The sequence below is a fragment of the Sus scrofa genome, chromosome 18 (genome assembly GCF_054392235.1).
Source record: "Sus scrofa isolate SSC_HxYL_T2T_F1_AM1 chromosome 18, Sscrofa_HxYL_maternal_Yorkshire_Landrace_v2.0, whole genome shotgun sequence".
In the NCBI taxonomy this organism is placed as follows: domain Eukaryota; kingdom Metazoa; phylum Chordata; class Mammalia; order Artiodactyla; family Suidae; genus Sus; species Sus scrofa.
Window position 1 is genome coordinate 49,683,714 of NC_139400.1, and position 12,611 is coordinate 49,696,324.

At 49.7% G+C, this 12,611-nt stretch overlaps 1 protein-coding gene across 1 annotated transcript; it reads right to left on the reverse strand.

Annotated features, from left to right (window-relative positions):
* Nucleotides 1-3,056: 3,056 nt before the first annotated feature.
* Nucleotides 3,057-10,801, reverse strand: LOC110257594 (uncharacterized). The gene is made up of 5 exons (XM_021079050.2): nucleotides 10,730-10,801; nucleotides 9,074-9,167; nucleotides 8,415-8,564; nucleotides 4,238-5,926; nucleotides 3,057-3,274 (listed from the first exon to the last, which is right to left on the reverse strand). Exons 3-4 carry the CDS (start codon nucleotides 8,554-8,556, stop codon nucleotides 4,245-4,247), a joined length of 1,824 nt encoding a protein of 607 aa, XP_020934709.2. The 5' UTR covers nucleotides 8,557-8,564; nucleotides 9,074-9,167; nucleotides 10,730-10,801; the 3' UTR covers nucleotides 3,057-3,274; nucleotides 4,238-4,244.
* Nucleotides 10,802-12,611: the final 1,810 nt, after the last annotated feature.

Genomic DNA, 12,611 nt, shown 5'->3' on the forward strand with positions numbered 1-12,611 from the left:
ATTCCATATAACCTGAAAATAGTCTAGTTTCTCTTAAGACACGTGCTCTTTTTTGGTAGGAGGAAATAGCAAGTTGGTTAGTAGTAGATAGAATGGAGATTTAACTCCTGAAGCAATTAGAGAAATAACATTGAAATTTTAAAAGAAAAATGCAGTCTCTAACTATATAGCTTGTGTAGCAGAAATGAGCTCCTAACAGAAACAATTAATAAAAGGGCCCAAAATTATGCAAAGTACTGCATTATCTTTGGCTTTTCTCTTAGAGATATATTAACCTGGTCTGACACCAACATGGGTGTTAAGGAAGATAACATTAATTTCATTTTTCTTTTGCAATTAAAAACAATTATACGTAAGTAAATTTAAGTGAAGAAAAAAGCTCCCTCTCTCAGGTATCCTTCCAGAGGTATACTATTCTATAAAGCCATGTCTGTGTGTATAGAAATGTGTAAACACATGCACACAATCTCTTTTTCCCCATATACACAGTACAAGCACACAGAACACACTATCTCATACTATACTGCACCCCTTTTTTTCTTGGAGAGTGTCGCAAATCAGTCTTGGGATAATCAATGTATTTGACCGTTAGATAAATGATTTAACATTTCAACATTTATTAATATCTTTCTGATGCTAAAAGTGAGACACTTTAACTACACAAATTGAGAAAATTAAGCTGGGCCCAAGGAGAAAAAAACAAACATCCAGAAAATGAATAATCTGAACCCACCTTCTGTGTGTAGCATTTGGGGACTCCCCATTTCCAAGTTTTGGAGTCAAAGACAGAATTTTATTTTTAGTTTTTTTTAGGGCTGCATCCATGGCATACGGAAGTTTTCAGGCTAGGGGTCGAATCAGAGTTACAGTTGCCGACCTAGGCCACAGCCATAGCAACGCAGGATCTGAGCCACATCTGCGATCTATACCTCAGCTCACAGCAACACTGGATCCCTGACCCACCGAGTGAGGCCAAGGATCAAACCTGCATCCTCAGGGATTCTAGAGGATTCATTTCCGCTGCACCATAATGGGAACTCCCACGATGGGAATTCCCAAGATAGAATTTTGAAACGAGCTACCATGCCTGATGCTTTCTTTCAGTAAAATTTCCTTATGGAGACACTGTTAGAGGCACTGAAACATCTGAGATGTCCAGTCCTCCTGCTTCTTTTGCCACTACATTTTTTAGGGCTGCACCTGTGGCATATAGAGGTTCCCAGGCTAGGGGTCAAATCAGAGCTGCACCTATTGGCCTACGGCACAGCCACAGCAATGCCAGATCCTAGCTGCATCTGTGACCTATGCTGTAACTCACTGAGCAAGGGCCAGGGACTGAACCCACATCCTCATGGATGCTAGTTGGGTTCTTAACCTGCTAGGCCACAACAGGAACTCCTGCTACTACTTTTTAAAAAGAGGGTTGTGCCCATGATGCACTCACATTCAAAAGCCAGACCCATGCCATGTGTTGTATAGTCTGAAATGTGTCAGTCCTTGAAACTGAACATAATTACACCTAAAAGTAATGCGTTATATGTCAATTATATCTCAATTTGAAAATTTAAAATAAAAAAATTTGTAATCAACATAAACATTCGGTGCTACTTTTCTACATTTGGTACCTGCAAGCCTTGTCCAGAAGTTCTGGCAGAGGGCTGCAAAGTGGAACTGAGTTGGGAGCACAGACAGGACTTGTATCCTCAGGGCCCTGGGGTCGAGAGCTCTGTTGGTGGAAGGGCAAGTGTGTTCCGCAGTCAGTCCTCTGCCGCTCCAGCAGCAGTTCTTTACTGAGGGCCGCCTGGCCTCCAGGCACCGAGCAGGAGGCCTGCATCCCTGAGTCCAGCGAGGTCAGTGGGGTATAGAGGGCGGTCAGAGAGCTGAGGAGCAGGAGGCAGCCAGCCCGGCAGCCCACGCTGCTGGCAGCACAGACCTGTGGGGGAGATCTTGAATCAGGAGCTGCAGGGGACACGGGAGGGGGAGCCTCTGGGACAGAGCACCGTCAGCTCCCTCCCCTGCACCAGGCCCTGACCTCTGGCTTTGCTGCCCCAACCCCAGGCCCCTCCGCAGCCCCCATCCTTGTTAGATCACTCACCCCCATAGGCCTCTCAATATTGGGAGTTACTGTAGGTAAATTACCCACAACTGTAATGACAGTTTGGACCCATAATTAACTCATGGCTCCTCTTCCCTCACATTTTATCTACAATCTTTTGCTTTCCCTGCTTTCAAAAAAAAAAAAAAAAATTGGCCCAAGAAACCAAGTTGGCTTTTTTTTTTTTTTTTTTTTTTTTGGTGAATTTCAGTTCTACAACCCAGCATGCTGTGGTACAGCAATGTAGCATCAGTTTATTTATACAGCAACTCTGACTGCTGGCCACACTTATTAACTGTTTTACTTATATGACATGTTTGAGATTACAAAACACGACAGTGGCTTTCAAGGTATAATTTAGTCTGCTTTTATTATTCCAGGAAAACATATTTAATTCTATGCCTTGCCTTACTCCCCAAAGCTTTTAAGTTAGCAGAAAACTTTCTGCCATCTTAGGATCTAATTTTTATAATCTAGAATTGGAATTTGGAGCTCAGATCAATTTAAACACTAGTAACTTTTCTCTAAGAACAGCTACCTTGTTTGAGGGGCATAGTTCTTCTAGTATAGTTACTGCTTTTTCTGTCAGTTATAACTTGTCCTTCTAGCTCTTAGAGGTTAATTTATGATGACCTAGGGGTCTCCAGCCCATGAGAAAGCCAGGTGGTGCTGTGTTCTCTGACAGGTGGGAGGGAATTCCAGTGCTTTGCTATAGAGCTTCCTTTTCCAGGAAGATGAGGCTAAGCCAGAAGACTGTATACCAGATGTCCCAGGCAATGAACATGCCAGGGAATTTCTGGCCCGCGCACCAACCAAAGGACTTTGGATGCCACTGGGGAAAGAAGTCAAAGTCATGCAGTGTGAGTGCGGACAAATTTCAAGCAACACCCCTTAACACACACACACACACACACACACACACACACACACACACACACACACGGAATACAGAACACTGTTTACAAATGAGTTCACTTCTTTTAATTAACTTGTTCTCACCACAGCACTGTTAAAGTAAAGGCATGACCCCTATTCTGTAGATGAGGAAGTCGCCTTGCATATGCCAGTAAGTGTCCGAGGTAAGAGGCAGAGCGGTGCTCTGACTCCAGGCTTCTTGATCAGGGCAGTGGTCTTGCACAGGACCGTAGCTGCCTGGGAGAAGATGCTTCGGTGATATTCCTGTAACAGAAAGGATATTCCCTGTAGAAATGCCATGGGGAACAAGGGATGCATTGGAGGGCTGTCCCTTTGGGTCCTGACTCAGTCATGTCATGGTGGGAAGGTTTTATCCAGGTGCCCTGAGAGGAGCTCCAGGCCACAGAGGGTGGGTCTGGAACAGGTAGAGCTCTGCGCACACCCTCCACTGCACCAGAGCAGCAGCACCTCCAAGCTACATAAGGTGGCATTTGAGGAAGGGGTGCTGCTGCCTTTAAAGACATTTGTTTGGGAGTTCCCATTGTGGAGCAGCAGAAAGGAATCCAACTAAGAATCATGAGGTTGCTGGTTCAATCCCTGGCCTTGCTCAGTGTGTTAAGGATCTGACGTTGCCATGAGCTGTGGTGTAGGTCGCAGACAGGCTTGCTGTGGCTCTGGCACAGGCCAGCAGCTGTAGCTCCAATTAGACCCCTAGACTGGGAAATCTCCACATGCCCGAGACTGCAGCCCTAAAAAGACAAAGGACAAAAAAAATTTTTTTCACAAAAAAGTTTGGTGGAGGAGTTCCGCAGTGGCTCAGTGATTAATGAACCGACTAGCATCCATGAGGTCATGAGGGCAATCCCTGCCCTTGCTCAGTGGGTTAAGGATCCAGCGTTTCGTGAGCTGTGGTGTAGGCTGGCAGCTGTAGCTCTGATTCACCCCCTAGCCTGGGAACTTCCATGTGCTGTGGCTGCGGCCCTAAAAAGCAACAACAACAACTTCCAAATCAGTAAGCATTAATCAAATTCATGACAATAGCAGATTTAAGATATGACAATACCAAAACCTTTAAGTAGAAGGGGTAGGCTTATTTAGTATGTCTTCAGTCAAAAGGTTTTAGGGCTAAGAATGGAACTAATAATGGAGAAATCCTACAAATCCATGGATGCTTTTGCATCCAGGACCCAGTAGAGAATGGTCACAGACAACCAAATGGTCACTTACATTCCAATCATTTGTGGGAGGCTCTCCTGGACTCCAGGCCTTTCAGCCTGGCCATGGTGTGTTTGCTTCGGAGCCTGTCACCGCTGCTCTCACAGCCATCCCGTGGTTCCGACTGATACACCTCAGGGATGCGCTCATATCCACCACGAACTTGCAGCAGCTTGTACTTATTTCTCGTGGGCCAGGCAATAAGCTGGGGAGGGAGAGCGCTCTCAGGGGGCACCCTGAGCATCCTCCCAGCCTTCTGATAAGACCTTCCTTTGGAAGCTGTCAGAGGGCTCTGCAGACTCACTTCTTCAAGGAGGCATTCGACCTCATCCATTTCATCATCTTCCTCTTCCAACTCAGAGTCTCCTGAATCCTCAGGAATCACCATGTTCAAGGCAGCACTTTTCTTCAACAAACAGACTGTCTTAACATTGGAGAAGCTGCCCTGGTCTTTCAGCTTCCTGCCTCTCACTGTCTTTTTAATCTTTTCACTCCTTTTGAAGTTCTCTTTAGACGCCTCCCCAGTCTCATCTTTCATGCGCTCTTCATCTGGACCTAATTTCCTATTCACGACTGGTTTTCTCCATGATCTCTTGGCTTGGCAGTCTGGCAATGTCTCCTTCCCTTTGGAGGGCATCTGGTGGGGATACGTCTCTAGCTGTGACTCAAACCAACTCACACCATACTGGATGCCCTCATCCACTTCATTGAAATGGCCCTCCCAGGTAGGGGAGACACTGTGCTCCTCAGAGTTAATCTCTTCCTCATCTTCATCTTCATCCTGGTTCCCACTCTCCTTCTGCTCTGCATCCTTATCCATGTCGCACTGGATGCCCTCATCAACTGTGCTGAGCTGGGCCGACCAGGGAGGGGAGAACCCGTGGTCCTCATAGTTATTCTCTACCTCCTCTTCATACTCATCTTCATCCTGGTTCCCACTCTCCTTCTGCTCTGCATCCTTATCCATGTTGCACTGGACGCCCTCACTGACTCTGTACACAGTGGACGGAGGGGAGGAATGACATCTCTCACAGAGGCTATGAGATTCACCTCCAGAGGGCATTTGCTGGGGCTTTTCCTGGAGTTGTACACCCTCACCTACTTCACTTGGCAAGGGGGTAGGGGCAGACATTACAGGGGAATGAAAATAGTACTCCTCAGAGCTATCAGAATAATTATCATCATCATCAGATTCAAAGGAGTCACTATATCTCCACCATGGTCCTTTACTGCTTTCTGATGCAGACTCAGGGGATTGGCCAGATTGTGCAACACAGCACTGCTTCGTGTCACCCTGAGTGGTCCCATCTACTTTGTCGACCTGGGCCAACCTGGTAGGGGAGGGAACATGCCCCTCAGGGTAGCTACTGCTCTCTACCTCTTTCTTTTCATCTACATTCTCAGGGGAGAATGTATCCGGAGGGTTACTGGTCACCCTTCCTATGTCACGGCTGTCCCCTTCTGAGGGCATGTCTTCATTTTCATTCAAGTTTTCATCCTGTTGAGGTTCAGTTTCTGTTTGTGTGTCTTTTGTTTTCATTCTTTCGCAGTGGCCACCGTATTGTGGTGCCATGCTATAAAACAGAGGGACTATGGGTCTTTGGTTAAGAGCAGTGGGCAATGGGGACTGAGGGACGAGGAAGCCAGGATACTCAATGAACACCATGGGACATGGAAAATACAGACTTCCATTTGTGAAACCTAGAAAGAGAAAGGGATGGTTAGCCATTTTGTCTCCTGCAGCCAGTCACAACATTCAGCCAGTGCACACCTGCAGAGACACAACTGTTCCAATCCACCAAAAGGACTATCACCTAGTCTTCTGTTACTTCTTCAGTTACCAAAGCAAGTGGCTTAAAAGTCTTCCCATTTTTAAATGAATACCTGCTAACTTTCTTAATCTGTCTCTCACATATCTCACAGATCTATAGTCCATTTTGCTCCCAAAACAATCTTTCTGAATAATCCCCTGATTCTCACTTCAGTTGCACCATTTGAATGGTTTACCATTGGTTTATCAATATCCTGATGTTTATCAGGATAGTGAAGAACAATGACCACACATTCATATCTGTATTTTCTCTGCATCATCTCATTAAGATGTAAGTGATAAAATAAGGACCTAGACATAGGTGGAGTCTTCCCTTTTCTGAAACATCCTCCTTTCCCTGCTACCAAACTGCTACCAGAGCCTAATCCTTTAAAAAAAGAGAATCCTGGGGTTCCGGCTGTGGCACAGTGAGTTAATGAGCCAGCTTGTCTCTGTGAAGGTGCTGGTTCAATCCCTGGCCTGGTGCAGTGGATTAAGGATCAGAGTTGCTGCTGCTGTGGCATAGGTCACATCTCCAGGGCTTGGATTTGATTCTTGGCCTGGGAACTTCTATATGCTGCTGAGGCAGCTGAAAAAATAGAGAATCTTGCCAACAGATAGATGGAACTTGAGGCATTTTGCTAAGAAAAATCAGTTGGAGAAAGGCAAATGCTGAACAATCTCTTAGGTAAAATCTGGAAAAAATAAAATCACAGAAACAGTAGTAGAATGGCAGTTAACAGGCACAGGGTGTGGAGAAATGGGGAAATGCTGGCCAATTCCAAAAAAACCCTCAAAATCATCTTATATAGAAAACAAAGATGATGCAAAGATAAGTTAAGCAGTTACTGAAATCAGCCCCATTTATAAGAACATAATTAATCCCTCTATCTCAATCCTATAGCACTGTGTGTTGCATGTCAATATTTTACGGTGGTAGCTTTTCAGATTCTGGATAGGTAAAATGCCTGGAAGTCACTTACTCCTAAAACAGTAAAAAGCTCTTGTACTGAACTCGTAGATCATTCACAGCAGTGAAGTTACAGGGAAAAACTGCTACCTCCAATTCTGGAACAATCACAATTTACAAGAACACAAAACCTGCGGGGGCTCAATCTGCACACAGCCAATCCAAAGGGCCTTCAATTCTGAAATTCCAGGTTTCAGAAGACAATTAATCCTATAAATTTTTTTCTCTGTAAAATCTTGTCAAATCTTATTCCTTCTCCCAGAATTGAGCCCTTTAATTCTCCTAAACCCCAACTGGAAAGGATAAATAATGTAAACCTTAAGGGTGTGGAAGAACCTGTTTTAAGACAGAATGTGAATTTCTTCCTCTCAGAAACTTCCCAGTCATTGTACTCAGACTCTTCCTCACATAATTTCAAAACAGCATTTCAAAATCAGTACTAATTAGGGCAACTCCAGAGACAGAGCAAACATTCATAGAAAAGATTTCTTGAAGGAACTGGCCATGTGGAGGTGCTAGTCCTCCATCTACCAGATAGAGACACAGTGAAGAATTAATGGTAGGTCACAGGCCTTAAGCTGGCGCAGCTCCCTCTCCCTTGTTCAGCTTATGACTACTATTCAGCTGAACACAGTGATTAACAAATTCAAAAGCCTTCCTTATTACACCTAGTTTTCAAATAGGAGAAGTTGCATAATATAAACAACATGCTTCGCCTACAGCAGGATACGCAAAAGAGCAAGTTGAACATTATCTTTCTTACTGGGAGGTGTGAGAGGGGAGAATCACCCCATAGAGCCCCCTGCCTGCCCAAGGCCCCTGCCCCACCCTGCCTAAAGCCTCTGCCCACCATGGACTGAATGAAATAAATCCCAGATATCTACACCCCAAACGCCAAACATTTTCAAGTCTCACTCGTCAGTCTTCCTCCAAAGGACTTTTCAGACCTCCCCATAAGAGCTTTTAGAACCTTTAGGCCTTGTAGAAGAAATTACAGGGACGAGGAGCTCTAAGGTACCTCTGCCAAGCAGCCTGCTCTCAGAGCATGAGGAGACTCTGGTTGGACTGCTGTGTGACCCTGGGCCGGTCACTGACTGGGAGCCTCAGTCCCTCATGTGGAAGCAAGGACAGCAATGCTGCCTCGCCCATGGCTTGTTGTGGCCAAATGTGAGAACCCATGTGTAGTATTCAGCAGAGTCAGCAGAGTCACTGCCACGAAGCTAGAATTCAAGTGTTTCCTGCGACCCTGGACTACAAACACTGCCCCACGGTGCTGCCACCATCTCTTTGGTGTCAGCACAGGGCGAGGAAGGGAGGCGTGGAAAAAGGGGTTAGAAAACCTTCAGGCTTTGGTTGACAGGGAGGGTCCCTAATCCCATTGAACCTCTTTGAGGCTTCAGATTCCTTACCTGCCCCTGGAATGGAGAGTGGATTATAGGTGGGATTCTGGAACCAGGGACCCAGGAGAGGCTGCGGGGTCACGGGGGGCACAGGAAAGAAAGGTCCGATGTTCCTGCCCTCACAAGTCTGGTTGTTTCCTGAAGAGTCCATTTTCCAGGCTGAAAAACAAAGGTTCGGAGTTAGGGAAGGGCAGCTGGACTCAACCCTGCAAAGTGCTGTGGAGGAAGAAAGCCATCCTGGTCCCCCATCACAACTGAAAAGCCTGGGTGGCAGGTCCCTTATCTTTTCTTTCAGCCACCCTGGGATGGGGACACGAGGTGCTGCCCTGTGTTCCGACCCAGGGAGCAGAGGCCCGGGCCCCCGTCGTGCTGAGCAAGTCTAGGCTCCCCAGGCAGCAGCACCTTGGGGACATGAGGCCCTGCAGGTGCGGGGTGACCCAGCGCCGGGAGCCAAGCACCAGAAGCCGCACTGCCGAGGGGGCTGAGGCCCAGGCTGCACCCGCTTCTCTGAGGCCTCTCCAGCCTGCCCCTCAGCCTCTGTCCCAGGCCCAACCCCTCCTCAGACAGCGAATCCAGGCCCCGGGGTCTGTGCTTCTTCACGCCCCTCTCCCCTCAGGCCAGTCTGTTCTGAGCCACCCATGACCGCAACTCCCGTTCTCGACACCCACCTGCTCTACCTCGAAGTCGGGAACTGGGAGCCTCTGCGTGCAGCACGACGCCCTGTGCCTGGACTCCACCTCTTCACCTCGGAGACAAGAGAGCCTGTGGGTGGGGAGGCAGAGGCTCCAGCTTTTATCTGCTCCACGCGGAAGCCCCGCCTTTCAAGCAGGCCCCGCCCCGCCCCACCCTGCCACCCTGCGCAGGCGCCTTAGCCCATAGGCCTGGGGCGCCCAACAAAGGCTTTGGGAGAAACTGGTCCTTGACTTTTGGAGGGAAGCGGTCCTCTGCATCCTGCTCCCGGGTGAACCCTGAAGCACCCTGGCCTTGGCTCCTCTGAAGGACAGAGCCCTTCCTGGCCATCTCACTCTCCCGCACCGTCCCCTCCTCTGAGTGTGGAGTTAGGACACAGGTCGTGGCTGCTCCTCTGAGCTCCTGGTCTCTTTCCATCCTCGGGCCTAGAGCCGCTGACGCTTAAGGAAGAGGAGAAGCAGAGAGGAAGGAGGCCAGCCTGGGCGGAGGACAGACAGCCCTGAGAGGAGGAAGGGGCACAGAGGTGGGATGAACACGTTTGCTGAATGCTGGGGAGAGCAACCTCTCGGGGGAAGGGGCTCCTGCAGGTGGGACGCCACTGGCGGGGAAGTGGAGGGACAGAAAGGCGCTGGCGTGTGTGTGGGTGACGGATGGGCATCTCGGAAGGGCCGCTGGCGCCTACAGAGTGCTCTGTGCGTGAGGGGAAGGAAAGCCATAGGCCAGGGAATGGGAGGTAGTGAAGGGGCATCCTGGGGTTGTAAGGAGGAGTTTGGCTTTTGAAAGGCAGGGATTGAGTTCTCTGAGTCTCGGGGATGGAGAGACAGGGAGACCCGACTGATGTGGAGGGAGAGGGATGTCAGGACGATGGGAGAGAGGAGCCCAGCCTGGGTCCAGTGCTTGGCCTTGGACAGAAGGTCTGTGAGGTGGGAGGGAATTTAAGGTGGGAGGAGTGAAGGCAGGAGTTAAAGGGTACTAGCGCCTGATGACCTTGTTGTTACTATTTTCTCAGCCAAGAGAGGCAGGAATAGGAGTTCCTGTTGTGGCTCCGCAGTAACGAACCCGGACTGGTATCCATGAGGTTGTGGATCCACTCAGTAGGTTAAGGATCCGCCATTGCCCAGCTGCAGCTGAGGTGGAGACTCCAGCTAGACTCTGATCCCTGGCCAGGAAGTGAGAGCCTGGGTGGCAGGTCGCTTACCTTCTCCTCCAGCTCCTTGTGGGTGGGAACACAGGGTGCTGCCCTGTGTCACGGAGCAGGGAGCAGAGGTCCAGGCCCCTGTTGTGCTGAGCAAGTCAAGGCTCCCCAGGCAGCAGCCCCTTGGGGATATGAGGCCTTGGAGACACGGGGCAACCCAGTGCCTGGCACCAAACACCAGGGGCCTCTTCTGGAGGCTGCACTGATGAGGGGACTGAGGCCCAGGCGGCATGCCCCTTCTCTGAGGCCTCTCCAGCCTGCCCCGCAGCCTCTGCCCCAGGCCCAACCCCTCCTCGGTTTGGGAATCCAGGCCCAGGTCTCTGGGTCTCCTCACACCCCCCTCCCCACAAGCCAGTCTGTTCCCGAGCCCCACACGACACACACGACCCGCATAACCTGCACGACCCGCACTCCCATTCTAGACCCGTACTTGCTCTACCTCGAAGTCTCTGGAGCCTCTGTGGTTGTGTACCAGGTGCGCTGGAAGAGTCTAGGAGACGGGAGAACAAATGGTTTCGGGAAAGGCTCCGGCCTCTATATAAGCGCTTTGGGGGCGGGGACAGGCCCTTGCTGTCTCTCATGCAGACCCCGCCCCCGACGCCCCGCCCTGCCACTCCCTGCCCCGCCCTGCCACTCCCTGTCCCGTCCTGCCCCGCCCACCGCACCCGCGCATGCGCCCTGTGGGAGCCCTCGGACCAGGCACTCCCGCCAAAGGCCCTGGGAGAAGCTGGTCCTGAGATGGGTGGAGGGAAGCAGTCCTTTGCACCCTGCTCTAGGGTGAACCCTGGGGCGCCCTGGCTTAGGGTCTGACATCTCAGGGGAATGGGCTCCTGCAGGTGGGACGCCATTGGTGGGGAAAGTGGGGGGACAGACAGGCACGGGAGTGTGTGTGGGTGACGGATGGGCAGCTCGGAAGGGCCGCTGGTGCCTACAGAGTGCTCTGTGCGTGAGAGGAAGGAAAGCCATAGGACAGTCGTGAAGGGGAGTCCTGGGGTTGTAAGGAAGAGTTTAGCTTTTGAAAGACAGGGATTGAGTTCTCTGAGTCTCGGGGATGGAGAGACAGGGAGACCCGACTGATGTGGAGGGAGAGGGATGTCAGGACGATGGGAGAGAGGAGCCCAGCCTGGGTCCAGTGCTTGGCCTTGGACAGAAGGTCTATGAGGTGGGAGGGAATTTAAGGTGGGAGGAGTGAAGGCAGGAGTTAAAGGGTACTAGCGCCTGATGACCTTGTTGTTACTATTTTCTCAGCCAAGAGAGGCAGGAATAGGAAGTTCTCTTGTGGCGCAGTGGGTTAAGGATCCAGCATTGTCACTGCAGTGGCTTGGGTCCCTGATGTGGCCCCATTTCAGTCCCTGGCCTGGGACCTTTCATATGCTGGGGTGGCCGCCAAAAAAACAAGCAAACAAAACTTCTTGAAGGAAACAGAAAGCTTGACATGATTGCATTACCAGGTAGAAATTGTGTGTGGCCAGCAATGGCAGTTGGTGGAACAGAATAAAGGGTTTTTTTTCCGCCCTAATGGACTGCCCGAGAGCTGGCCTGGTGACTTCTTGGCCTCACAACGGACCCGGTCTACTTCACTCTTTACCCCACCATCCTTAGCACTGGCTTCCTCCTTCAACTTGCCACGTTGTCCAAATGCTTGTTCCAAGCAGAAAGCAAAAGGAAGTCAAGGGAAACGGTGAGGAGGTGAAAGGGGGATTTGGGGAGCTGCCCGAAGGGAGCACAGCAGCTGCCCAGTCATCAGGGTTGTTCTTAGGGCGTTGTACTAGATGGCAAACTGCAGCTTTGGATTCTATCTCCTTGGTTACCCCCCGCTGACAGGCAGTGTGGGAGCCCTTGCCTGTGAGCTGGGCGTGTTGCCACTTGGAATAAAGTGGGATGCTGTGACTGAGAGTGGAGAATAGATATTGATTGGGCAGGTCAGTAGCAGTGTCTGCTGTGGTGCTTCAGCCATTGAAAGAGGCGGTATTCTCCCACTCCCTTTGCTCTGTATTGTCCCCAGTCATGCTCCTCCCTTCCCATCACAGGCCAGTTTCTTTACATAGGGCCATAAGCACTCAGCCTTGTCTGCTTTCTAGTCCTTCACTCAGTGCAAATTCAGATGTTGTTGCCAATAGACTCAGTCATCTCCCCTCACCAAGGAGCCTTGTGCATCACTTGTTGCTAACTGGCATGGGAACTTTTCAGTTCATATCACTAAACCTCATCTCCCAGGTACCATGTATTTTGAGCAAAAAAAAAAAAAAAAAAAAGCTTCGGCCTGTAAATTATTAAACAAATACAAATTTTCAATAGCAGTGATATAGAACTAAACTCTT